This window comes from Megalops cyprinoides, chromosome 18, assembly GCF_013368585.1.
Source record: "Megalops cyprinoides isolate fMegCyp1 chromosome 18, fMegCyp1.pri, whole genome shotgun sequence".
In the NCBI taxonomy this organism is placed as follows: domain Eukaryota; kingdom Metazoa; phylum Chordata; class Actinopteri; order Elopiformes; family Megalopidae; genus Megalops; species Megalops cyprinoides.
Window position 1 is genome coordinate 18728041 of NC_050600.1, and position 25786 is coordinate 18753826.

Below are 25786 nucleotides of genomic sequence, written 5' to 3' on the forward strand. Positions count from 1 at the left end.
GCACAACTACTGTAAACATGGAAACACCCTTCTGCCACGAACTTCAGATCAGGAACTGCAGCAGTGCATTCGTGCTGGAAAACTTCTCATTTTCGCTGTATCTGTTTTCCATTGAAAATGCTTAAGACCATTAGGAATACTGGCCACAACGTGTGGCTGTTGAGTTCTTTATTTTTCAAAGACATATCTCATGGGGATGGGCGTGATTCAGCAGAAGCCCTCCTCAATACGTCACACCGAGTTGTTGTTGGTATTCCTAATTTCCTTGGTTTAGATTGTGGGCCTCCAAGAATTTCCAGTTTGCTTGCATTTGGAGAGGTCAGAGCACCTGTTTGGATGAACCACTCTGAGCATGAGGGGTGTTTGTGAAAGTTGAAAATGTGTTAAATCATGCAGGCTTCTTGGTTCCATGATAACTCAGTCAGTCAGCTGTCTTGGATGGGCATTAGCTAAATGTTGCATTTGGAATCCACTACCCAGAACCACTACTACTGAATTTTAGTTTGTAGGCATCACTCATAATAGCCAAACTCAGATAGCCATCCTTCAGTGCCATTTCACCCTAGTGGTCAATAAGTTAACAGTAGAGAATGAGTGGGCATTTTCAACATGCTAGCAAAGGTTCATTTTTTTTGGAAAAACAACATCAGTTTCTGCCGTGACTTAAATCACATTGAGTTTTGTATGTGTTTTGGGCAAAATGTACTGTGTCTCCTGTTAGTTTAAATGTAATGTTTTATTTTGTATAGGAACTGAAATCAATGCAATAAAATCCTGTCCATGACAGACTTCCATTTCTCGCTGTGTTTACTGTGTAGAACTGTGTGTCACTGTGGCAGTGCAGCAGCATTTAGCATTGTGATGTCATGAGAGCCATCTTGTTTTCTGCATCACCCAGCCAATGCAAGCCTGCAGGCTTTGGCTGGATTTCTCACGTTGGGCGGGTTTAGGCCTGGATTCAATCTGATAGCAATGCTGTTTGGCCTCATATTTCCAACAACATTTTGAACAGTGTTACTTTTTTCTTTGCACAGCTTCTGTGTGAATTTCAGCTTCCAGTAAAGAAAGAGTTGAGTGAATGACAAAGCTTCAAGTGGTGACTTCAAGGTGGAGACAATGCAAACCGCACACATATTACAGTTACATATTGTGGTCACATAGCTTATTAATACACAATAACCTGCTCTTCACAGTTATAAATTACTATTGCATTTTTTTATTGTTTGAAATCGTCACACAAAAAAATCGTTATGCCTCATTCCAAAATCAGTTACCAAAATATCGGATGGTAGATAAAAATACAGTAATTTTGAGGGACGTTCAACAGTGCAGCGTGACACAGGGGTCTTTACTGTAGCCACTGTGTACTGTGCTCTACCCAAACGGGTCGGTACATAGATACGGTCGGTCGGAAGTTGCAAAGGTGCTGGAGAGAACTGAAACTGCACCGGATGAGTTTGGTAGTCTGCATAACCATCACTCAACGCAGAGTTGAGTTAAACCCTCTAACATAAGGTTAGCGATTTAAACAATATTCGTTTAAACACAGCTGGGAACCGGACGAGCGTTTGTGCATTTCCTTGCTTTCTGAAACACTGCTGTGGGCTCCACCTCCGGAAGAGGCGACCGTTCAGTGGGAGCTCAGGGGTGCCACATTGCCCCTCTGCCCGCGGATTGCACCTCGGGGGTCACTGCAGTCCTGTCCACACACCCCGCCATTAACAGAAACCGGCTGGATTGTTTTCATCAGCCTACGATGAGAAGGCGGGGCTTCACAAACCAATCAGGACGCTCTGCGCTTCCCCAGCAAAGTGCTCTGATCGGCTGATTTCACATTATAACGGCACTGTGCGTGAAGCCTCACCCGGCCATCGCTTACTCTGATATGTAACAATTAAGCATCCAGTCAGAATGGGATACAGAGACATTGATTCAGTAAGCACAGATTTCGCGACACCTCTCTCTTCCCCCTTTCTAAGCGCCACAGAGAGAACATTAAGGCCTAACTCAGACATCTCGTTGATTGTTGAAGCTGCTGAAAGATCCTTCTACTCAGACTGAGCCAAACTAGCGATGCCCTAGCCTGCTGCTACAGCTCACACGCTAGATTCACAAGACATCACTGAATGCAGAGATGAAAGGGCCGGCTGAAATGAGGGAGATAACAACGAGAACTCACACAAGGCTCATACAGAGAACACCACTCTCTTTCAGGCCATAACAAAATCCTCTTTCATGGATTTGTTTGCATTATGGTTACTGGTGTATACCTTTTACCACAGGTCCATATATATCTGTATATATAAATATATACTGCACCATAATCAGAATCAGTAGCTTCTCACTCATGTGCTAGTAATATCGGACTGCCCCTCCAACAGACAAGCGTTTCCAAATCACCTCTTCAGAAACATCGATTACCTTCTGAGGAACATATCAAGAATAGAAATGCAAGATAAATATATATATAAAAAATACAAAAGGGAAAACTGAGGTTGAAGCAAAATAGATATGCAAAACAGAATAAATCCCTTGTCAGCCATATTTTTTGGAGGTGCTCTTTTGCACTCTTTTGACAAGAGAGCAGCCATACAGTGTATATCACCTGACAGGCTGCGTGCAGCTCCTCCTCAGGTGTCTTCAGTAGTACGTAAGGTAGCAGAGAACCCACGAAAAAAAATCCAATGATCAAACACAAACGCGAAGCCTTCATTTCCGTGATCAGACATAATAAAACCACTCCCCCTGAAGTACACAAATATAAGCTTTTTTTTTTTTTAAGACAATCAATGCAAATATAATTAGCTATCTGACCACTCGAACCCTCATTTTCATTGCAGCGCAGAGCTGAAAATAGACTTTTGCAGCTAAAAATAGACCGTTTGTCCTCTTGGACCCCCCGCAGCTATATAACCCAGCCCCGACATTGAACATCATACGAAATTCAGTAAGATCTACAAAATATAGCAATGAGCATTTAAAAATAGGTTTGCTTCTTTTTCATATTATATAAGTTACATTCAGACTTCAGTATGTATAACATAGTAGTGCCTCTAATGACAAAATGGCAGGATTGCAGATGGGGCTCCGCCTCCGTTCCCACGGCGACCCCTTTCCTTCCTTCCTTCCTTCCTTCTGGGCGTGGCCTCAGTAGCGGGTCTGGTATTCATGGTGCCATCTGTTGAAGTCATTGTAGAACAGCACTATGCTTCCAGAGGCCATGCCTGTGATTATGCACCTGAGGAACAGATGGAGGTGAGTCAGTGCTAGCTCTAGCGTGGATAAACCCTCTGAATATTGACATGGCACAAACAGTTTGTGACCCATTTGCTATTTTCATATTTTCCAGAGGTGTGCTATTTTCTACTCAGATGGGAAAAACATCTCCTTTCGGACAGCCATTACATTTTGGGCTGGGGACTTTCCCACCAAAGCTGTTTAACCGGGAAACAAGAATATTATTTTTATCAAAATCTATGCAGTCCAGTCATTCTTGAATCTAGACCATAGCATCTGGGACACATGGCTCTTTTCCTCTGTGTGCGTGTGTGTATGTGTGGGGGAGGTCTTACCTTTGGTCATGTGACATAGCCATGGAGCGGATCCCTGCGTCACAGCCAGGGTAGGTGAACAGCTGTCTGAGGTCATGGACCTGCCACACAGTCAGCACCCCTCCATCGCCCCCCGTTAGCAGGTACTGTCCGTCCCGGCTCAACAGCATGGCCTGTGGGAACCATCAACACTGACCTGTCAACACTGACCGCTGCCTGAAGTACATGTCGAAACCGACAAATTCAACACCCTCGCATTCAACAGACTCTTCAACGTCTCCACATTCCGCATCTGAACTACACATCAACACTGGCAAATTCAGCACCCTCGCATTCAACACTGACTCTTCAACATCTGCACATTCAGTAAAACCTGCGTACACACAACTTCAGCTGACACTTCTGGGAGGCACTTCGAGCGCTGACACGTCAGCAAGTGGCACTGCAGCAAAGACGGGTCAGTACCAACACTTCAAATAAGCAGCCGAGACACTTCAACACAGACGAAAGCCAATTAAAAAGACATGTAATGACTGAAAGAAATGCATGTGCAGTGAGTAACTGAAGATGATGAAAAAGATCACTAAAATTTAATGGTAACACATTTTGTTCTGGAGCACTGACTTTTGTGTTTTATTAAAATTCAATAGCCAGAGTGCCCATTCACAAAATGGATCCTGATGCTAAAACAGGCCATTAATCAGACCACAGAATGGGGCAGCAACTGCTCACAGTGAGTACAGCATGGTGGCTTTCATTCTCAGGATTCACTACAGCAGAGTCCTCTCACAGTAACCGTGAGGAACACACTTTCAGTAAGTGACTGATAGTGACGACACTGCGCTAATGGGCATTTAAATTGCATGCCATTTTCTCATGAGGTCACAATGAGGACAGTAAAGATTATTGCATAATGCTAACTGTAATTATGTACAAAGTACATCTACGTTCTGAACACTCCCTAGGAAACGAGCCCTTTATTTTATACAGCGTGGAGGTTAACAGACATTGCTCATAGCACTGACGAGTGAGAAGGTCTGGAGGAAGCTACTCACAGCATTACTCTTGCTACCATCTCATTTTCCTGTAACTGCACAGTGGGGCCAGGTTTGACATGATACTAAAGGGACGATTAGACTGTAGAGTTTATAATATTGCAGATAAAGTTTACATATAGCTCAGGGGAGCAGTGGTCTGCTGGCACCTGGAACTCAACTATTTGTTTAAACAGAAACTTGGCTTATAACTATGAAGCAACAAAAAAATCATCTGTTGTGAACTTGCATTTTTGTTTCAAATACAGCAGTCTGTTCCAAAATATGTTCAAATGTATTACACTGCAACAGCATTAAGGGTTAATGTGACTGCAGATTTAAATGTGACGCTTCTATTACTCAACAGCAAACAGACTCCTGTGCTGTGGTTGGTGTTAATTGCTAGACACCCCCCCCCTCACTATCCTTCCCCACCTCCCCCTCTTTCCCATCATCCCTTCCCCGTCCCCCTAAAAAAAAAGCTAACTGCAGCCAGACTACACCTTGCATTTCAATATGCTGACCAATAACACTGTGATGTTTATAAAAAAGATGGCCAATAGGAGGTGCCCCTGAACAAGTGACTGAGGAGGGGTTGGTGATGGTATGTCTAAATTAGGAAGGGCTATGTTTGTTTTTTTTGTGACGTTTTGAACTTACGTGTTCTAAAAAAAGTTCTGCTTTAGGTTTTACTTTTGGGCTTGTGGTCAGATTCTTCCTTTATAAATAATGGATCTGTAAAGAGTCCTGTAGTTTATTTCTAGTTTCAAATGAAGGGCCTTTTAAGTTACAGTTTCACGGCACCTCTCTCTTCCCTCCCCTCTTTCTCCATACCGCAGTGCTGTGTGAGGCCACTTTAGCCGGCCCTGTTATCAGCGGGACAGCGCGTCTAGCTGCTAGCAGGGTGTCAGGTCCCCGGCGGCAGGGTCCAGTCCAACTCGTAAATCTGCACTCAGAACCGCAGCCGCCTAACAAGACCTACGGCGGCTCTGGTAACAGCAGCATGGCGGCGTGGGCTCGGGTTTCAGAGAAACGGTTCTGATGCTGAGCAACGCTTCACACCAGCGGGAAACAGCCACACACACTCTGATTTCCACCCCTTTTTCCCTTGTTATGTCTGGCAAAGGTGAAGGCTTAATTTATGGAGCTGTTTATATGATCTATTAAACACACGTGCACACACATACACACACACGCACACAGAAATGTGGGCACATCCGTGCGCATACACACAAGCAGGTCTGCACACAGACACACACACATGCATTCGCATACAGTATACATGGACACACACAGATGAGTGTGGCATACATGTACTTATACATGTACGCATGTGTACGCACACACACACACGCGCACACACACGCACGCCAGCTAGTCAGGTGCTACATATTGCTGCTCCATAGGGGAGTATGGTTCTGTACTGATTCAAATGAAGATGTACTAGACATGTACATCTGAGTTTGCATGTGTGCATTTTTTAGTGGGTAGTTTGAATGGAGTTGGACCAGCACACCTCTGTATTTTCACCCTGCTGAACTGTAAGCATCGTAACATTAATATAACAGAGGCAAAATGAACATTTACTGGACTACACTGTGTGTATTTTGGCCTTGCTGAAGGCTGCTACCGCCAATGTTCTGAACTGTCAATACCTCAGACACAACCTACAAGCACTATGCGGTCCAGAATGTCAAGAGAAGCCCCACTTAAGCACAACTCCCACATGCTCTCAATACCACTTGAAAAGGTAAATGTTCATTCAAACCTGGCGCTGTCCACTTGTAAGAAGCCGCTGTTACGGTCACCACAATGTAATAACTTATTATAACTGAGGGCAACATCCACTGTCACCAACAGCGCAGCCCAATGGCACCCTGGCTTTTGCTACACCGTGTCCCCAAGCAGCGCTTGGGGTATAGGGCGCAGAAGGCCTCTCCTCCAGCGGGGCTTCTCCAAAATAAATAAAAAGCAGGTGTGAGCCCCTGACTGAGGCCTGGCCTTTTCCCAGGCCGGCCCGGAAGTCCTACAGCGGTTTCCCAGTGCAGTTCCCAGCCTGTCAGGAAAGCGCGCTCTCCGGGTTGATGATGGTAAATGGGAGCCCCGCGCCGACCCCGCGCGGCTCTCCGCCATCGGCCCGACACCCGAGAGAGAAATCAAAGTGCTGGGCCACGGACCCCGAAGAGCTCTGCCCTGACCTAAAAAGCCCCCCCCGCCCCTCAGAACCCGAGCGCCTCTGGGCAGGCGGACGCGCCAGCCTTTAATCACGCAACTCCCAGCCCCCATGATGGAGGAGGAAAAAAAAAAAGGAGGGAAGAGGAGGAGGGAGGGAGAGGTGCGGGCGGTTCCAGGCTGGGCAGAGCCGAGCCGTGTCTGTGGCCTCAGGCTGCCGGAGCCTGAGAAAGCGCAGGGCCTCTTCCACTTCTGTCAGCTCGTCACGGAGAGGCCATCAATAAACCCGCCCGCGTTCGCACACCGGCCCAGCGCTCACACACCAGGGACGCAACCAGGAATGTATCAATTTAGATTACACATACAGGAAAACCTCCACCCGTAATATAACTCCACCACAGATGTGTATATAAAAATAACACCCTCGTGTGGAGGGAACTCCTTCTGTATTCAGAGCTGGGAAAATACATGCACATCCAAATCTGTCCTGCACACATCTGAATCTGGTGCCTGGCAAAGAGGAAAACGAGGATTAAAATAATACAATTTCCCGCAGGCTAAATCTGCTGCATATATAATGTGCAGAGTGAAAGTGAGACGACGTTTAGACCACTCCGCTCATCGCCAACGCAGGCTACATGGCAAAAAGAGGTGAGTTCATCTTCATTTAGAAGCACAAGGAAAGTAACAGGATGAAAACTCAAAATCCAACAGCGGTTCACACAAAAAGTGACAATTACTTAGTAATTATTTTATTCACTCGAGGAGTATCACCGTACGTGCACCCTGTGATGGTCAGAGCGAGAGCCTGGGTTTTTTGACGCCTCACCTTGATGCTCTCGTCCACCTCCATGTGGCGCAGCAGCTTGCCGTTGACACTGAAGATGCAGAACTGGCCCTGGTGGTAGTAGACCATGCAGTGGCCCTCGGTGGACGACTGGATGAGTCTGGGCCGCAGGCAGCCCCCCGGGCCCTCGAGGGTCCGCAACAGGTCCCCATTCATGGAATGGATCAGGCAGGGCCCCTCTGCGGACGGGAAAGGAAGCGCTAATACCGGCCACAGAGCCGCTCCCCAGCCTCAGTGCTGGGGATACGCTGTGTGTGCTGCTTCTAATTCATACTAGGATGCGCTGGTGATCAAATACTCATCTGGGTCTCACATCTACCAAAAGCCATACGCTTTAGGTCCTTTATGTCACCACCACCTCTGACCCCAGTCACGCTAACTCCAGCCCGACTCCACTCTGACCCCGCCCCTTCCCGGACACTCACCCTTGGAGCCGCTGATGACGAGGCCCAGCTCAGCACACACTGTGGCACAGGTGATCTCGCAGTCATGGCCCGTCAGGATGGCTCTGGGAGTCACAAACTCTGCTGGAGACACCATTCACACTGCGTGACAAGTCTGCACCGGCTATTTACAAGTTATCATTTGAATATGACAGACCAACATAAGACAGGCGCAACCTGGGTGGATATCCTTGAACCAAATTCAAACTCAACCACAAGGGGGCGTCAGATAAACACTGAACAAACAAAATGTCTCGGGAGATACAAACCAGGATGAAAAACAGGGCAACGCTGGCTGTTTGGCTGGCTTGTTTTTTCTAACTAACCATTTTATGATATCTGCTTCATCTTTCCCAATCAAACTCAAGGCTGACGTCTGCAGTCCAAACAAACAAAATCACTCTGAGCACAAACATATGTAAGCGCAGTGCCGCTACAGAACATTAATTGGTACCGAATTTAAAGGCTAAACAATTCTTTCAAATTCAATTCTATATAATTATGTTATACAAATAGTGGCATAATGATCATGTAATTATTTTGACAGCTCTTTGACATAATTCAAAGCGACAGCCTGGCCTTAAACATGAATCCACTTAAACATAAATCATCTTCGTAGGATATTTATGATTCAGCTGTTTTCATACTGAACAGGCAGAAAATAAACATAAAGCAAAAGTACCCAGAGAAAAATTACAAATCCATTACTTGCGGCCTTCAGGCTGACTGATTGAAAAACCACTCCAAGGCTGGGAGCTGTTTTCCCTGAAGGTAACTTTGGGCTTGTAAAGGCCAGACACTCCATCCACATTTACAGGGTGGTGGGAGTCCAGGCACTGATAATGGTCTTGTTTTACAGGGAGTCCCCCAGAAGTTCTGCAGCTTTGATCTGAGGAAAAGGCTGGGCTTAAACAGCTTTCTCAGACCCAGTAGTGAGTTCATTAGGAGTTCATTATCAGGCTACTTTTGTGCTGCACAGGGCCTGGCAATGTGCCGCAGGTTTAAGTTTAGCCAGCAAATAAGGACAGAGGGAGAGAGGGGGGAGAAGGAGGGGGAGAGGGAGAGGGAGAGAATGAGAAAGGGGGAGAAAACGAGAGGAGGGCAAGGGAGAGAAAGTGGAGGAGAAGAAAGAGGGGGCAAGAGAGAGGGAGGGCGAGAGAGAAACAGAAATTGAAGGAGGGTGAGAGAGAGTGGGGAAGAAAAGAAGGAGGGAGGGAGAGAGGGAGAGAGAGAGTACTACGCATATATTCATGAGAATTCTATCAAAAGGGCTTGGAGGAAAAAAAAAAAAAACTTTCAAACTTTCAGGCGAATTGTCAGGACTAATACCAATCGCAGTGCTTCAGATATACCAGCACTGTCTTCACTAATATGGAGGAAGAGAGAGACAGCATTATATATCCAAGAAACAAACCGAGCGGAGCCAAACACACGAACTAACTCACCGACTACCAAAAAACCTGGAAGGAAAACACAAGAGCGAAACTACAGCCCCTGTGCATTCAGCCCAGCGAAAACACAGCAGGATGCCAGTGTAAACAGCAGTCTTATTTCACAGAGGAACGTGCTAGCCGAGGCCCTTACGGGGACTCGCACGGTGACCCGAAACATATGGGCAGCCGCTGCTCGGCGCAGAATAACTCATTTGAATGTATAGATTTCATTAGGATAACAGCGAAACCCGCTAAACCTGCTTAACATCGCTACGCTGACGCGTGTTTTACAGTTCCCGGGATTAGAGCGCCACGTCGGGCTCCTGTAGCGAGAGATCAGTCAAACTGATGTATCTGTGTGTTGCTTAACCTTTTGCCTTTCGCGCCATTTGGTTTGCATTACGCTAACATCTGACTGCAATTGAATACATATATATATTCATGGTGAGGAGGGTATCGTTTACCTAGAGGGTTTTCGGGCGGCCCACCTGCTAAACTAGTCCTCATCTGCGAAGGCACTCAGCAGTCATTAATGCACAACTTTGGTCAAGCGGTCCATCTATTCTAGGGCCTCACAACGGCGGAAACACACAGTTTATCCAAGAACAAGCGTGTGAATTAACGGCACAGTCACAGAGGTCTAGATAGGGACTTTTAATGTATTTCACTTCTGAGAAAAAGGGAATATTCCAACTGCGGCTATCAACAGGCATTAACTGCGATGATGAATTAACAAAAAATGAAGGAGGCATTATCTTTACTTAATCACATTTATTCTCCGTTTCCCTTGTGGACCCTCCTTCACCATCTTATTTCACTTCTAACAGCACAATCTGACTGCTGGCCAGGTGGAACAGCGATATGATGAATAGCTACTGTTCAAGAGCTATGCGAGGGGAAAAAAAAGCAGACAGAGAAGAGCTCTATAAAGTCAAGGCCTTTAAACGAATGGTTTAATTTGAAAGAAAATAAATTCTGGTGCTGTGGATGAAATAAGGTTACCTCTTTTTTACCACTGAAAGTCAAATTTCCCACAGTTTTGTCTATGCTATTATCTGTAGCTACTATTTTAGAAAGGGCACAAGCCAATAAATCAAATGATACTGCAAGAAGACAAATGCCAAATGCAGGGTGGTCAAGACAGGAGGTTTATGGCAGTGCTGTTAGTAGGCATTAAGTTTAAATAGAGAATATTTTCCATATTAAAGCAGATTTTTGCATGGTGCATTCAAGTGAAGCGCTCACCGACTTCATTGCTGGAATTACTTTCTGAAACAGTGAGATGTGTTGCTTGGTGGCAGAGCTGTTTTGCAAGAATCACACTTGAATAATCATGCTTTTTTTGTTTACGTTCATTTTATTTTAATTAATTTATTTAATTTACATCACTGCTAAGTCTCAGTTTTTTAGGCGTTTATTCAGATGTGCATTTTGTAGTATGTTCAAAAAGAACGTTATTCTAGCACTTGCAAATATATGTTGCTGTTCAATATTCACAGCATAACACAGAGAAATATATTCCTGAGCCACTCTGTATTTTTTCTGTCTTCATATTTGCCACTAGATGGCAGTGTAGTCTATGGAATGTATCAGCATGTGCTCTTTCACAGCGGACCTACAGCAGCAGCAACGCTGGGTCCAAAGGGCCACTAAGGAGGGGCAGACTGCCAGAGAGCAGTCTAGGCACGGCAGAGGGGGGACAGGGAGGGTCTTCAGCGTGGGCACATCGAGCACCAGCGGCAGCCCCATCAGGACCCGTTCCTGTTTGGGGAGTGATCTGCCTGGGAGCCCAGGAGCGCATGGGCCGTTAGCAGCGCATTAAATCAGTGGGGGAGAGGGCCCGCTTGAAAGTATTGTGCTTGGAAGAGGAAGAAAGGAAAACAGGGCCGCGACTGGGAGCCCTACAGCTAACAGACCCTTGCGGTTTATGGCGGCAAAGCGGTGCGCTGCTGCGCTGATTGGCTGAGCTAACGTGATTAGAATCCAGCCACAGGCCCCGCTTCTTTTCTTTTCTTTCCCGCTCCATCAGTTCGCCCATCTGGGAGCTGAACGTGAGGACACAGGCACGCCTACAGCCTCACAGCCTGTGTACGTCCCCGACTTCTTCCACTGAAACTCTCTCTCTTTATCAGTGAACACCCATTAACAGCGTCCGTTTGGTCTGCCTGTTTTGCCAACAGGGTGACTGAGGTGAACTACTAGCTCTCTCCAAACGGGAGAAAGAGAAAGACACTTTAATGGCATGTTAGAGTGACTGCAAGGCCGTGCCAGCTCAAATCAAGACATAAACTACATCCTGAAACAACAAAGGAAATTTAATGCAGAGCTACAATTAGACTCTAAAGAGCAACTGAAGCAGTACAATTACATCATCTCCGTCAAAACAATATTTATTTATATGGCTCCAGTTCTGGAATAGAACTACAATATAACATTATCCTGGCATGTATGAACACACACATACAGATTATTTAATCTGGTCATCCTTTCTTTCAATTATTCTTATAGTTTTTAATAAAATGATGGAGAAAATGGTTATTCTAAACATTATTTGCATTTGGAATTATTAATATCGTCACTATTATTTCTAGTTTTTTTTACAATGTTTTTACTCTTATTTAGAATTCATAAAATATTTATGATATATAAATTAACTCAATTAACCTAGAAGGCCACAAACAGCAACCATCACTTGACTGTTCAATCTTACAATTTGGGTTATTTTCAAATAAAATTTTTAATCATTGTTTTTTTCTTTCCTACGAAGGCAAAAGGAAAGAGTTTCAATATTGAAACTAATTACTGAAATCCCATACACACACACATCTCTGTTGTGGCGAAACCGCAGAATCTAGAACTTTTACAGATCCTTAAAAAGATTACACTTATTAAGAACAGAATAATGCGTATATGGTGGTAATCATAATAAACCAAATCAAGTAATTCACAATCGCATGACATCATCAAAATGCAAGCCAGTTCCAATTTATAGTTTAGAGGACAAACTAAGAATAAATAAATGAAACACTTTCTCTACTGCTCCAAGCAGCTGGTCCAACAAACTTTGGCATTAAAGTGCCGGCAGTGCCGCTCTCTAGTAAGAACATGGGCTGCTTCTCACATGGCGGAAATCTGCAGTCTCCCTATTCGAAAACAGAGCTCTAACCACTTGTTTATTAATGTATACACAGACTAGTTTCAAAACAAACATGCCAAATTACAGAGCAAACACATCCATTCATTCTTTTTTCCCCCCCCCCACAGCTGACACCATTTGGCAACGCATTCAAAGGCATCAACACCCAACGAGGAACCGGTGTTCGTCGTTAATAAAACGGCAGTTTGTCATAAATTCTGGTAAATTTGCAAATGTGCACTTAGCGCCACGCAGTGAATCTAAGCCTGCCAAATTAGCGGGGAAGAGGCAGACGGAGGCATTAAGTGTGCGCATCCCTTTGATCAGGCCTGCGGCCATATGTTACGGTGAGCAAGGGTGGGCCCAGCTATCCCTCACTTTTATTGACCTCCCGGCCCCGCCGCTCAGCCGCTCGGATGAATTACCATCGCGGGGGCGCTGAACTTTGATGTGCCTCAGAACCTCGGCCGCTTTCGCTGTCTCTCGGTGGCCACTTTCACTAGCGAGATTGGGGGGGGGATTGGGGGCTGGCTAAACCAATTTATTGTGAAATGCCCCCACCCCTGAAATCCAATCTGTTTGCAAGAGGCCCAGTTTGGTGGAATGAATCAAGTTGTTACTTTGGTGAATGGGCAGTAAATCACTGAGTGCAGTGCCCTGTGTTTGCGTGTGCCTGTGTGAGTGTGTGTGTGTGTGTGTGTGTGTGTGTGTGTGTGTGTGTGTGTGTGTGTGTGTGTGTGTGTGTGTGAACAGTAGGTATGCATGTGTGTGAGGGAATGCATAGGTACAGCATGTACATGTATGTATATGTGTGTGTGTGTGTGTGTGTGTGTGTATGAACAGTAGGTATGCATGTGTGTGTGGGGGTGTGTGTGTTTACAGTATGTATGCATGTGTTTGTGGGCGTGCGTGTGTACAGTATGTATGTATGTGTATGTAGGGGTGTGTGTGTTTACAGTATGTATGCTTGTGTTTGTGGGGGTGTGCGTGTACAGTACGTATGTACAGTAGATGTACGAGTGGGTGCCAGCGTTCTGGGTTACTTACTGCCTGGGCTCTCCCCGATGCTGCAGGTCTTGCCGTTCCAGTACCACAGCAGCAGGGTGGCGTCCCGGGAGCCGGAGAGGACATAGCAGTCTCCCCCGATGTAGGACTCGGACCGCGCCACGCACGTCACCACGTCACGGTGCCCGAACACGATCTGGGTCAGTTTCCCTGGGACGGGCGAGGGAGAGAGGGACACTCAGGGCCAATCATCAGAGAGAAAACGCTGCAACATCAACGGGGGACAGACCATCTATATCTTACACTGTTTGGAAATCAGGTTCAAAGCAGTTCCTCACGCATAGCTCTTAGTTCACTTATTCTTTTGAGGAGTCCTGCTTTCCTGAAACCAGCTCATAAGAAACACTGCAATTACCAAGCTTATGAGTAAATAAAAAAATCACTGAATTAAAACTGCTCAAGCAATAAATAGCACACAAAACAGAAACCAGAATTAACGTGCAATACTGAGAAAGTTTCTGCCAAAAGCTTCCAAGATTTTCAGACTGCATTATTAATCACAACTCTTTTCCAACAGATGCAAACCTAGACGGCAAAACTGCATAATTACTGCAAATGTACGCTGAAAGTGTACGCTATAAAACAGCAAAAAACTACACTTACAACTTGGCAACTTCATTTAACAGCCATATAAAACATTTAATAAGCTTTTTCAGTGAAAAATATAAAATCTCCACACAAATCTATCAGCCAACTCTTCCTCTTCACAGAAAGCTGTAACACTTTAAATCTATTGCGATACACAGCTGTTAGGCCAGAGAGATTCAGGGCGTGGCCAGAAGCAGGTTTATGTGGATTATTCCCTCTGTATTTAGAACAGGGCATGTACTTTTTTATTACAACGTGGAAACCTGCTGCCTGTTAACACACCAACAAGATGCGTCCAAAAATTAACCAAGGACTGAAATTCACAGGCTTTACAAAGAAACTAAAATGTTCTCTTCACTGACATCCTTCAGACTTGCAGTGCGCATGGCAGCGTAATGTTATCATCTTCCGGGCTGCGCTAAAACAGGGTCCCTAATTCTGATTCCAACAACATGAACTCTGACCTCCACAGCCAGACAGAGGATGCTGCTCTGGCCAACTGGCCTACAGCTGCTGACATCAATGTGAGCATTAGCATTAGCACGAGCTCATGCATCACGGAAAATGTTGTGTAATGCATTCCCACTGCATCAGCAGCAAAAGAGCAAAGCCGTTATTACGAAATGAAACGGATAGAAAAAAAACACATTTAAATTGACACACACAGAACACAGGTACACAAGTAAACATTACTGATCCAGCACAACGACCTTAGATGGAATCCACCTCGGCTTGGAAAGAAATACAACTGTAGTGGATGCATTTACAGAGTGCACTTGCTTCACAGTACAGTCTGCGGAGAGTGACTTTGAGCATTCTCCGAGCACGGTAATTCAATCTGGAGGAACATCACGCCACAGGGGGGCAGGGAATTACTCCAATTAAACCCTTACAATATAGGATGACCCTGCTGCACAGCATGGGCGAGGATGACGGCACTGGTGCCCGCGGGAAAGCTCTTTACTCTCCCTGTGAAACATCTTCCGCCAAGCACGCGGTCGGCTCAAAAACCTCCGTGCAAACCGACAACAGAACGGCTCCTCCAATGTAACCCACCCACCCCACCCCCCCTTACAGGCGCAGAACGTTGCCCTTTCGAAATTGAATTGAGGGCCCGGGGAGAGCCCGGCGATGGTACAAATGGCTTTGTGATGAGAAAGGAGTATGAAGCTGTAGCCGCGGCGGCGTCTGGGCGACCCCCTGGCCCCCGGCGGTAATGGCATTACCTGAGTCTGTGGAGTACACGCGGAAGCTCTTGTCCCAGAAGCCGCACACCAGGATGAAGCGGTTGTCGGCGGTGATGACGAAGCACTGGGAGTGCACCTGGATGCTCTGGTCCAGCAGGTCGGTGATTTGTCTCCTGTGGGTCCCCACGTTGCTGGCTGGAGGGAGAGATGGAGAGGGGGAGGAGAGAGACAGGAAAAAAGGGAAAAAAAAGGAGGAAAGAAGAGGGAAAGAGAATGACAGATAGGAAGGAGGAGAGAGAGCGAGAGGGACAGTACGAGAGAGGGAGATGAGAAAGGAGAGGAGGGGAGACGGAGACAGGGAAATACAGGGAGAGAGGAAGAGAGGGAGACGAGGAGATGAGGGAGAGAGGAAAAAAAGGATTAAGAAAGGGGAGAAAGAAGAGACAGGAAGTGAGAGAAAAAGAGTGAAGGACAGAGGGAAAGATAGAGGGGGAGAGGGAAAGAGGCAGGGAGAGACTTACAGAGGTAGAAGACGACAGGGAGAGTGGAAGAGAGAGATAGATAGATGATAGATAGAGAGAGAGAGAAAGAGAGCAAGATGAGCCCCATTCTCACCAATGAATTAAATCCCCTAAACACTTTCAACAATACAACATCACAGAGGCTGCTATAAAAAGAGGACAAAAATCTCTATAAATGCAACCTTTGTTACCAGGTCTTTATTTACATGCATGTCCTTGATTCAAAATGAGTAAATCTGTGAGCGTTTAATCATGAGTTTTCCTGAATCTGCACGGTATTCACACACTCACTCAGCATCAGAGTAACTACAGCCAGGCTTATTCAGAAATGCCTTTAGCCGAGGGGCTCCTCACTGGGCGTGGCCCTGAATCTGTTAGCAGAGCGTGGCTCACACGGTGTGTCTGTGGCTCTGTGGAGCAGGTGTGGACTCCGACCAGCCCGTGACAGAAAGCAGCAGCCCTTCCTCACACAGTATTTCACCCCATTATCAACAGTGCCCCGCCAGGCACGCATGCTTTACAGTGTTTAAACTAGCCCTCCGATGGAATGCAACAAATATAAATACATAGCTCACCCGCTGACAAAACTAGGGGACACCCATTCACACGCGTGTGCACCGTTTATGTGGCGAATTTCGCTTAAGGAAAACAAACCGTTACTCCAAAGCGGCCGCGGCTATTTCCCCACTTCAGTGTTCCCACAAGGGGAAATAACTGAGCGCTGCTGCTCAGGGGGTTACAGCACTTGATGAGATGCTTCTGTTTTCCTAAAGATCCCAAGTCAGCTGATTTGGTCTTTTATTTTAGTCCTTTACTGGGATGATATGTTCCTCATCATCTCCTGAAACAGCACAAGTGGGTTGCATGGCATTACCGCAGCTGGTCCATCTGGTGCAGAGGGAATCTTACGAGTGCCGCCATTTAAGAACCCGAACAGCTCATCTGTTCGCGTGTAATCACTGACAAGGAGCTACAGGTGTCACAACCAACAGCCACAGTAAAATAAACCTCTTTAGAATGAGGTTCCCTCAAGGACCAGCAAATAGCATTCAAAAATGGTAACTGCTGAGCTTTCCTTTCGAGTTCCTTGTGTTTAGGTTTTAGGGTTTAGGTTTAGGTTTAGGTTAAGGGTTTACGGTTAGGGTTAGGGTTAGGGTTAGGGGTAGAGTTAAGGGTAGGGGGCACGCAAAACAACTTCCAGATGCAGAAACCCTCATCTCCCCAGCACACAGAGGGAAACTCAATTCAATGAGCTGCTGCAGTGATCGAGTAAGGGCAGCGTCATTTAATGTGCAGGCAAATATTGCCATTAAGTGCAGAAAACCCTTCATCTGGACAGGAGGGTGCACGGCAGGCTGAATTGGATCTGGTTAATGGTGGGATTGTGCGAAGGCGGGGCTGATCGTTCACCTGGTACGGCGGCCGCAAAAATGCGGGCCGCCATACATCACCGGCCCCTGTCTCCTCTCGGGCTCATCAACAAGTCAGAGCGGCACGGGGGTCCCGATTTGTCCTGCTGGAATGGGCGGGTGCGTTTTCAATCACGCATTATTACCGCATTCATACTCATTTCTGCTGACATGCGTCCGCGCCCCGCTCGAGCGGAGCCGGCCTCCGCCAGCCGCAGCGGATGAAACGGCACCACTGCCACAGCTCATTGCGTTCCAATTTGCATGCAAATGGCTTATGAAGGAGATCCCGTTCGGTGGCGGGAGGGGGAGCTCCACTACCCTCCACCCCAGGGCCACACCGCGCCCCGCAGAATGAATCACGCGGGGAAGAGAGACGAGTGACAGACCTATCAGAGGATCGATTTCCACGGGCAGCTGGTACTGCTGGTCCTGGACCGAGGAGGCTTGATGACCTGGGAGAGAGAAAGAGAGAGAGAGACAGAGAGACGGAGGGACAGAGAGGGGGAGAGAGAGAAAGAGGAAGGAAGAGGGAGAGAGAGGAAGGAGGCGAGAGAGAGAGAGAGAGAGGGAGAAAGGAGAGAGGGAGGGGAGAGTTAATACAGATGTCGCGACACCCAGTGGAGCTTTAGTATTGAGTTGCCTTTAGGAAATACTAAGAAAAAAGGCATTTCCTGTGAAAATCAGGCTGTGGTTGATGACAGATGATTTTTGCATAAGTAATGTTATTATTAAATACTTCCTTTACATCATATTAACTTCTGCACTTTTTGTCATAGTTACATAATCAAACAAACTTTGAATGTTCCAAAGGTCATGTCATCCATCATCCAGAGCCTCATAATGTAAAATCAATACCATTACCATTTTTAACATATCATGAGGCCCTCTGTTATGCAGTAAGGTACTGAAAAGCAATATGGTTTCACGGATTAAGTTTAAAATGTCTTGCTATACTTTGCATTTAGACCAAGACACAGCCTCGTTTCCTGAGTTCCACAGAAACAAATCTGCCCTACAGAATAATCTATAAGTTGTAACTCGATACATTGAAGTTGACAAGAAAGACAATACTCTCTTGGGGGATGTCAAATTTGTTACATTACAAGAGAACACAGTTAAGCTACCAAGTTATTATCTTACACAAGACAGCAAAAATGATCAGAAAAAGTACAATTTTAAGGATTCTTTAATGCCAACTCAAAATTAATTTTCAAACCATTCAGTCACAGCACAGTAAGATCTTTGTCTGTAGAATCAAGACATCTTTAGCAGCACATTTGTATATCTGTGTATATCAGTAAGCGATGACCTTCTGGGCAAGATATACTCCTTTATCTGCTGTCTGAATCCCTCCCACATACCGAACAGCTCACTATCTACTGAACACAAATACCACCATTTCAACAACTGGGCTATTCTTTCCTGGGCCGCATGCAGGTATTCAAAACACTAGCATGTTTTTAAAGTGCACTTCATGCACTTCCCTCTTTGTTCATTGTTATTTAACATTTGAATATCAGTACAGCATTATTTTTTAAGTTCTCCAGTGGTACTTAATAGGTGTGAGAAAAAGCAACCCTAGGGGAGTGCTTGATTGGCTACTGCAAACACGTACTAAGCTGACATACCGGATAAGGCTGATTCACAAACGCTAGCATCTGCATCTGCACAAACACGTTGCCTGGATGTACTTTTTCAGAGGTGTAAATGACTTGTCCTTTAAACAGACTAAATGTTTCATCTGATGTGATAACACATTTTAGGGCTCACTGCACTGCCAACTAATCCTAACTCTAACCCAACCTGTCCACTACCACTGCAACTACAATAAAACTACAAATATCTATGCTGAGACAGGGACATGGAGGTGTGTTAGGAAACCCCCATGCCCAAAAGGACCGCATCTCCCATGATGCACCTCCACCCCACGGCGAGAGCTCACCTGCCAGGCCGTGCCACCGGTTGACTGCGAAGAGGCGGTTGGCGGTGACAGTGATGATGGCGGGTGTGGACAGGCCGGGCTGCGTGTTGGCAGCCACGTGGGCCACTGGCGAGTTGGACGGGAACTTGAGCACCATGATGACGTCCTGCTGCATCTGCTCGGTGAACATCAGCGGCGTCTGCAGGAGGAGATGCTGTTGAGTGGCCCGTGAGATGACCCGCAAGGGGGAGAGGGAGAGGGAGAGGGAGAGGGGGGGGACGAGGAGAGGAGAGGATGGCCCAGACACAGGAAGGGGAAAGGAAAGAGGCACACAGAAGAAAGGAGAGGTTAGGAGGCCAGCGGGAAGCAGCAAGCGCAGCCAAGCAGAGGTACATCACAGCAGGCAGCTGAGGCCTCCCGCGAGGGGCCAGGAGGACAGCAGGGCCACATTCACACCAAGTTTCTCATGCGCACAGCTGAAACAGAACAGCTTCAGTAAGCATTCATTTGAAGGGTTATGTTAGCAAGGAGCCCCCTCGCTGATGTTCGCTGTTTGAGCAGTACGCTAAGGCAGATAAAATGTGCTCTTTGTGCTGTCAGGAAGGTGGGTAACTGTTGCGCTCTGAACTTGTAACCTGAATTATAACCCTGAGTCCCAGCGGTTGGATGGGAGAGGAAGTCATTAAAATTCCACATCACAGAGAGAAGTGAAACTCAGAGAGATCTTGTAGCGACAGGAAAAAAGCAAGGCTGTGAAACGCTCGCGGAGGCAACAGTAATCACAAGTAATCAGGAAAACTCTACAATACAATTACATGGACTACAAAGGCCATCAAAAAGGGCAAATCTATTCATCATGCACCATTATAGCAAAGCCATAATGTAATGTAAAGCTGTATCAATGGCACTGAAAGAAATGCCAAAGACATCTGCAAAAGTTCTTAACTGTTGCAACCTGTGAGGGGAAAACTTTTTTTAAAGAGTGTAACCGTCCAAGCACTGAGGATGAAGCTCTTCACAATGATACTAAATGAAACTGTCAATAAGGGAAACATGAGTGAGATGGTTACACAGGTCGGATTTATTGCTCCTTTCTCTCGATCAAAGAATGCTACAGCTGGGGCTAGCCTTATGAGTAAGGAAGGAAACACCGATAATGGTGACTGCACATAGCCGCACGAAACTAAAACTCTGTGTGTGTGTGTGTGTGTGTGTGTGTGTGTGTGTGTGTGTGTGTGTGTGTTTGAGTGAGTGAGAGAGAGAGACAGACAGAGAGGGGACACAGGGCACAACGTAGGCCTCGGCACGCTGCCCATATTCCTCGCTTCCTGTGCGACTCCTGGCCAATCAGCATCAAGAGTTAATCCATCCATTAGAGGTGTCAGTAATGCCTCATATGCCCTAATAGGCTCTGAGTGCCAGGGTGAGCTGGGAGGCTGTGCTGGGCAAGCTGGCTGTGCCCAGGCTCTGCTAATCACCTCACCTGCTCTACATTACAGCAGCCCTCATATACCCAGCATGGTATACACCGCTAATGGGTCACCTCGCCTCTGGCCCCTCTCTGCTAATTTCACTGCCTCCGCACTGTACACCCCGAGCCACCAGCACTGGCAGATTAGAAACAGCGATCCTGCCTTGTGAAGCCTCGTGTGCCGAGCAGAGATGTCCTCTTCTGAACTATCACTTGGGTAATCCCAATTCTAGCCTGTTAAAGGTGACGTTTGGGTCAGGGGAGGTGTTAAGTTTAGTGCGATAAAATATGCAATCACACCCCTAATACTACTGGACTTTTATTCTCCTTCCATTAGCTGCAGTTCATGTGGGCAGGGCGTAAAAAAATCAAAAAAAGTTACAAAGTTGAAACTATGCCAAGTGAGTGCCTGTACTGGGGGGTGGGGGAGTGCTGGCAGCTGGCATCCTTTGCTATGATGGCAGCTTTTATTATTTCAGTGTAATATGCAGTGATAGTCTGATACTGGAAGAATTAATTCTTTAAACAGGTTCATTCTCACACGTCAAGAACTATTACCACACCACCAACAAACACTCACCTGGCATGGCAGAATTGCAGCCATTTTCCCTTCAGACTGTTCCATGTGTGAATTTAGAGACCTTGGAATGATGTAATTTATGAATATTAACAAGGCCTGGCCTGAAAAAATATCGCTCCTCGACTGCAGGGTCCATTAGACCACAGGTGGATTATCAATCGTGCTATGAGTCATCATTAAAGTTAAACTTTCCCATATGTTCTGGCAATGAAACTCTGACAGTGACAAAAGCTTTCATCCTTAATCTTCTGCATGCAATGATGAGGAGTTTTATGTTCTTTCCCTGCAAAATCTATTCAGACCTATTTGCAGAGTAACTTGTTGAGGTAGAACAAATATGTGCTTAATGGCAAGAGCAAGCTCCAGCCAATGCCTGTTTCTGACAGGTTACCAACGCCTCTGATAATGCCATTAGCAGCAACATGATTATGAGAGAGTGAGAAGGAGAGAAGGAGAGAGAGGAGGAGGAGAATAGCAAGGGAGAGGCATTAACGTCATTACTTTTTTACTTTTTTATTTTTCCTAGAAATCTTTACAGGGATGTGTCATCAGTATGACACAGTTGGTGTATTTTGACTAGGTATATTGTTCATCATTACTTCTGTTGTCAAAATTTAATGTTGTCTTTATCATCCCTGTTAATGTTTAATTTTAATGTTACTCGATGCTTTGGAAATAGAAATGAAGTATCACTGCAATGCCAATGCAACAATCTGAGCTTAACTGAACTGAGAGGAAAAAGTAGTAGTAGAGAAAAAGATGGAGAGGGAAAGAAAGAGAAAGTATACAGATGGAGAAAGAGAGAGGGAGAGTCAGAGAGAGCGAGAAGGGGGTAACCGCATCTGCTTCTAGTTTGTGAAGCCGGTAGGCTCTCTGTAAAAGGCGAATGTCACACCTGCCAGAGCCAGAGAGGGAACACAATTAACTACAAGACACCTTTAACAACCTGAATGTCAAAATCTGTATGCTGCTTGTGCCTCAGGTGTCTGCACTCCACGGCGCTCTGGTGTAACGTTTCAATTAAAACACTTCTCTCTCAGCAAGGGAGCTCAACATATCTGTGATCTCTACTGTTGATATAAGAGAGCTTTTCTGGCGGGAAAATGTGACTCATACTAAATATATATTTTAATTTTTCACATTTATTATCATTTGCTGCTTTTACTGTTCTTACCACTACTGTACTTCAGTTAAATATGGCCTCCAAAGATGTTTGCAGTGTGATGTTATCTCAGAACAGCTGTACCAAAATAGTTTATTTCTCTTCTCATTAAGCTGTTAGGCCTCAATCATATGCGACTGCAGCTGATGAGTGCAGGAAACTCTAACCATACACACACTGAGCGCTTCTTGTACTTCAGTGGAATCCCATAATGGTGCTCTTTTACCAGAAAGAAGAAAAAAACAGCACTGATTAGGGAGCTTCCAGGAGTGGTTGGGGTTTAGTGTAGCTGGGATATGCATGAGGCAGACTGTGTGCTGTTAAAACTGCCTGCTAATTCACAACGATCAGTTTATAGCAAGCAATGTGCAGATTCTCCTTAATAATACACAAATGTGCTCATCTAATCATCTGTGTCCTCTAATAGCCCATCCAGGTGATATAAACACCGCTGGATCTGCTCAGTGTCTGAGTTGGTGCCCGTGAGTAAGCAGCGTTGTCTCTGTGTTGGGTGGAGCTGTGTGCTGCGGGGCGGAGCTGGGCACATTGGGGGGCGGAGCTTGGAGCAGAGCAGGAGCGTTGCGGGGGGAAACGCTGACAGGTTCAGAGGCAGCCTGTCTTCAACAGCCCCTCTCTCACTCTCACAACACTCCAGATAAGACCTGGGAACCTTTCCCTCATTGTTTCTGCACAGATGGATACTGGGAGAATGGCCGGGCAAGTCTCCCCACACTAATCCGTGACTCAGCTCTATGGCAATAAATAAAGAGTTAAACATGAAAGAGCGCAGCGAGGCCTGGGGGAGGGAGGGACACAAAGGCGGCGAAGGGGAAGAAGTCTCACAGGTAAAGCATCACGCAGCCAAAACTACATTACAACAAAGAGATGTTCAACTCAGCCACTCTGGGATGATATGTGGGTACAGTGAATGAATGCTGGTAGGGTGGGTGTATGTGGGATGTTGTGGGGGCACAGTGTGATGGTGTAGTGCAATGTTGTGGGGGCACAGTGTGATGGTGTAGTGGAATGTTATGGGGGCACAGTGTGATGGTGTAGTGGACTGTCATGGGGGTACAGTATGCAATGGTGTAGTGGACTGTTATGGGGGTACAGCATGTAATGGTGTCCCTGGGATGAGTACAGTGTGTGTGAGTGCAGTGGGATGTTTTATAAGCACAGTTGGTGTAGTGGTTGCAGTGGGAGGCTAGCTGGGTATAGTGTGTGTGAGTATAGCTGGAGTGGTGTGACATTATGTAGGTACAGCGTTACGTGGGCTGCAGCGCTTAGCTCTGTGACGTTACTCACCACCTGCATAGCGGAGCTCCTCGGGGGGTGGGGTTCGATCAGCAGCTGGCAGGGTGTCTGTCCGAAGCTCCGGATCTGAGCCTCCACGGCCTAAGAGAGCACAGGGAAGGACAGAACATCAGGGGGAGGTGATCACGGTCATATAAGAGGACCATAACTGTCAGCTAGTCTGCTCTGTTTGAGTGTATGTGCAGTATGAGTGAATGCATGTACGTGTATATGTGTGTCTGTGTGTGCGTGTGTAGCGTGGGATACATGTGCATCTACGTGCACCATATGAGGTGAGGGTGTTACAGAGTGAGTGAGACAGCGCGCTGCCCCTGCTGATTTAGCAGGGACTGGCGCGGGCTCTGGCCATGAGATCATCGCGCGGGCCTGTAAATGATATTTCCATGAGAAACGCTGCCGAGTCTCCTTATCCCCGCCGCGTGACGCTGAGCAGAGACGCGCGGGGCCCCGCCTGGCTTCGTCCAGCGCTCTCGCTCTTGCTTCTGTCATAGATCCCGCGGGGAAAAAGAAGGCTAATCTCTAACAGGTACGCTCAAATCTCCCCGGCGCTCCCGGACCGAGACTCTGGGCCTCCGTCCTCGCCAGCACAGGAACATGAGCAAGCGCACGGCTCCCGCTGCCAGCCGGGCTAAGCCTCACATCGCTCACAGCTACGAGGGGGGAACCACGCAGCCTGTCCACCCATAATTCAGCTGGGGCGAACTCACATGGGGGCTCGCTATGTCTAAACAGCAAACATCACAAAATCCCCGGCGATCCGTATTCAAACATAAGCCACAGAACAAAAACAACATAAAAGACCAACGGGCAACGTGCTAATTGCAGTTAACGCTGCCTGAGGTCTGTGCAATATCATGAGATGATAAAACTCAGGGTTGGTTATTTAATACAACTCTTGCTTAGCTCTTATCTGGGTAAAAGGAAGCCAAAAGTAGCAACTGCCTTTAATGTTAACGTTCTACATCTCCTTTGGAGGATCAGAGACAGCAGACAGAATGCACTGGTTAGAAGTACTGAGCTGCAGTGGGGCCTCATGGTCCAGTATGTCTGTGATTTAGCTCTGCTCAGCGGCGGGGCCGTGATGTGCGTTACACACAGAGCATATATCCTAAACCTGATGACGGCCTGCTTAAAATAGATGCTCATGCACTTCTTATGGGACCGCGTGTACAACACAGACAGGACCTGTGGTTTTCCGTTCAGCAATCCCAAACAGATCAAAGAATTTTCAGAGTTTACTTTCAAACCCAGAGAAAATCTTTGTTTGAATAACTTGCAAAAATCCGTGAGAATTTATTTATTTTGGAAAAAGCAACGAGATGCATTGATTTCAACTGCTATTCAATTGTTGGTGTATATCTAAAACCTGATCTCTTCACAACGGTGTCACCACAGCTAACTAGCATAATGTTAAGAATCATAACTGACATGCAGGCTGGCATGCCTACCATAGCTACAAACATTTTTGTCAATTCTGAAATGCCGTATTATTTGCACAACCATCTAGTGAGCTACTGCGAAACTGTAAAAAACATGGAGTAGCCAGCCAGTTTGATAGTTACCTAGCCCTCTCTTGTAGCATTTATCCTCATTTGAACTGACTTGCTATGATTATTAGTTAGCTAGCTAGCTTATTACCAAATACAACAAACAAAAACTCCCACAGTCACTGCTCATTACCTAATATGACTGGGAGTGGATTAGTCATTCACTTTGTTACCTGAAAAATGTTACTTCTAGTGAAGGGAAGACACATTTGTGTACCTTCTTTCACAGTCTACCAGCAGGTGACACTGTTTACTATGTAAACACTTATTAATCATTGGTTCCACTTAACATGAAAATCAGTTTCCTTTTTCCAGTCAGGGTAGACACAACACCCTGGTGAAAAAAAATTTGTAACAATGACAAAATGATATGCTGCTTCTTTTACCTGTCCATTTCCAGTA

At 46.2% G+C, this 25786-nt stretch overlaps 1 protein-coding gene across 1 annotated transcript in view; it reads right to left on the reverse strand.

The window, feature by feature from the left end:
- Nucleotides 1-1258: 1258 nt before the first annotated feature.
- The window catches only part of LOC118793402 (lipopolysaccharide-responsive and beige-like anchor protein), a 210665-nt gene continuing 186137 nt past the window's right edge, over nt 1259-25786 (reverse strand). The window contains exons 49-57 of the mRNA XM_036551568.1: nt 23829-23918; nt 19332-19509; nt 17776-17841; nt 15496-15651; nt 13664-13831; nt 8030-8128; nt 7587-7783; nt 3573-3724; nt 1259-3238 (exon numbers count right to left, since the gene is read on the reverse strand). Coding sequence (XP_036407461.1) covers nt 3148-3238; nt 3573-3724; nt 7587-7783; nt 8030-8128; nt 13664-13831; nt 15496-15651; nt 17776-17841; nt 19332-19509; nt 23829-23918 — 1197 coding nt within the window. The 3' untranslated portion in view covers nt 1259-3147. The remainder of the gene's footprint in view (nt 3239-3572; nt 3725-7586; nt 7784-8029; nt 8129-13663; nt 13832-15495; nt 15652-17775; nt 17842-19331; nt 19510-23828; nt 23919-25786) is intronic.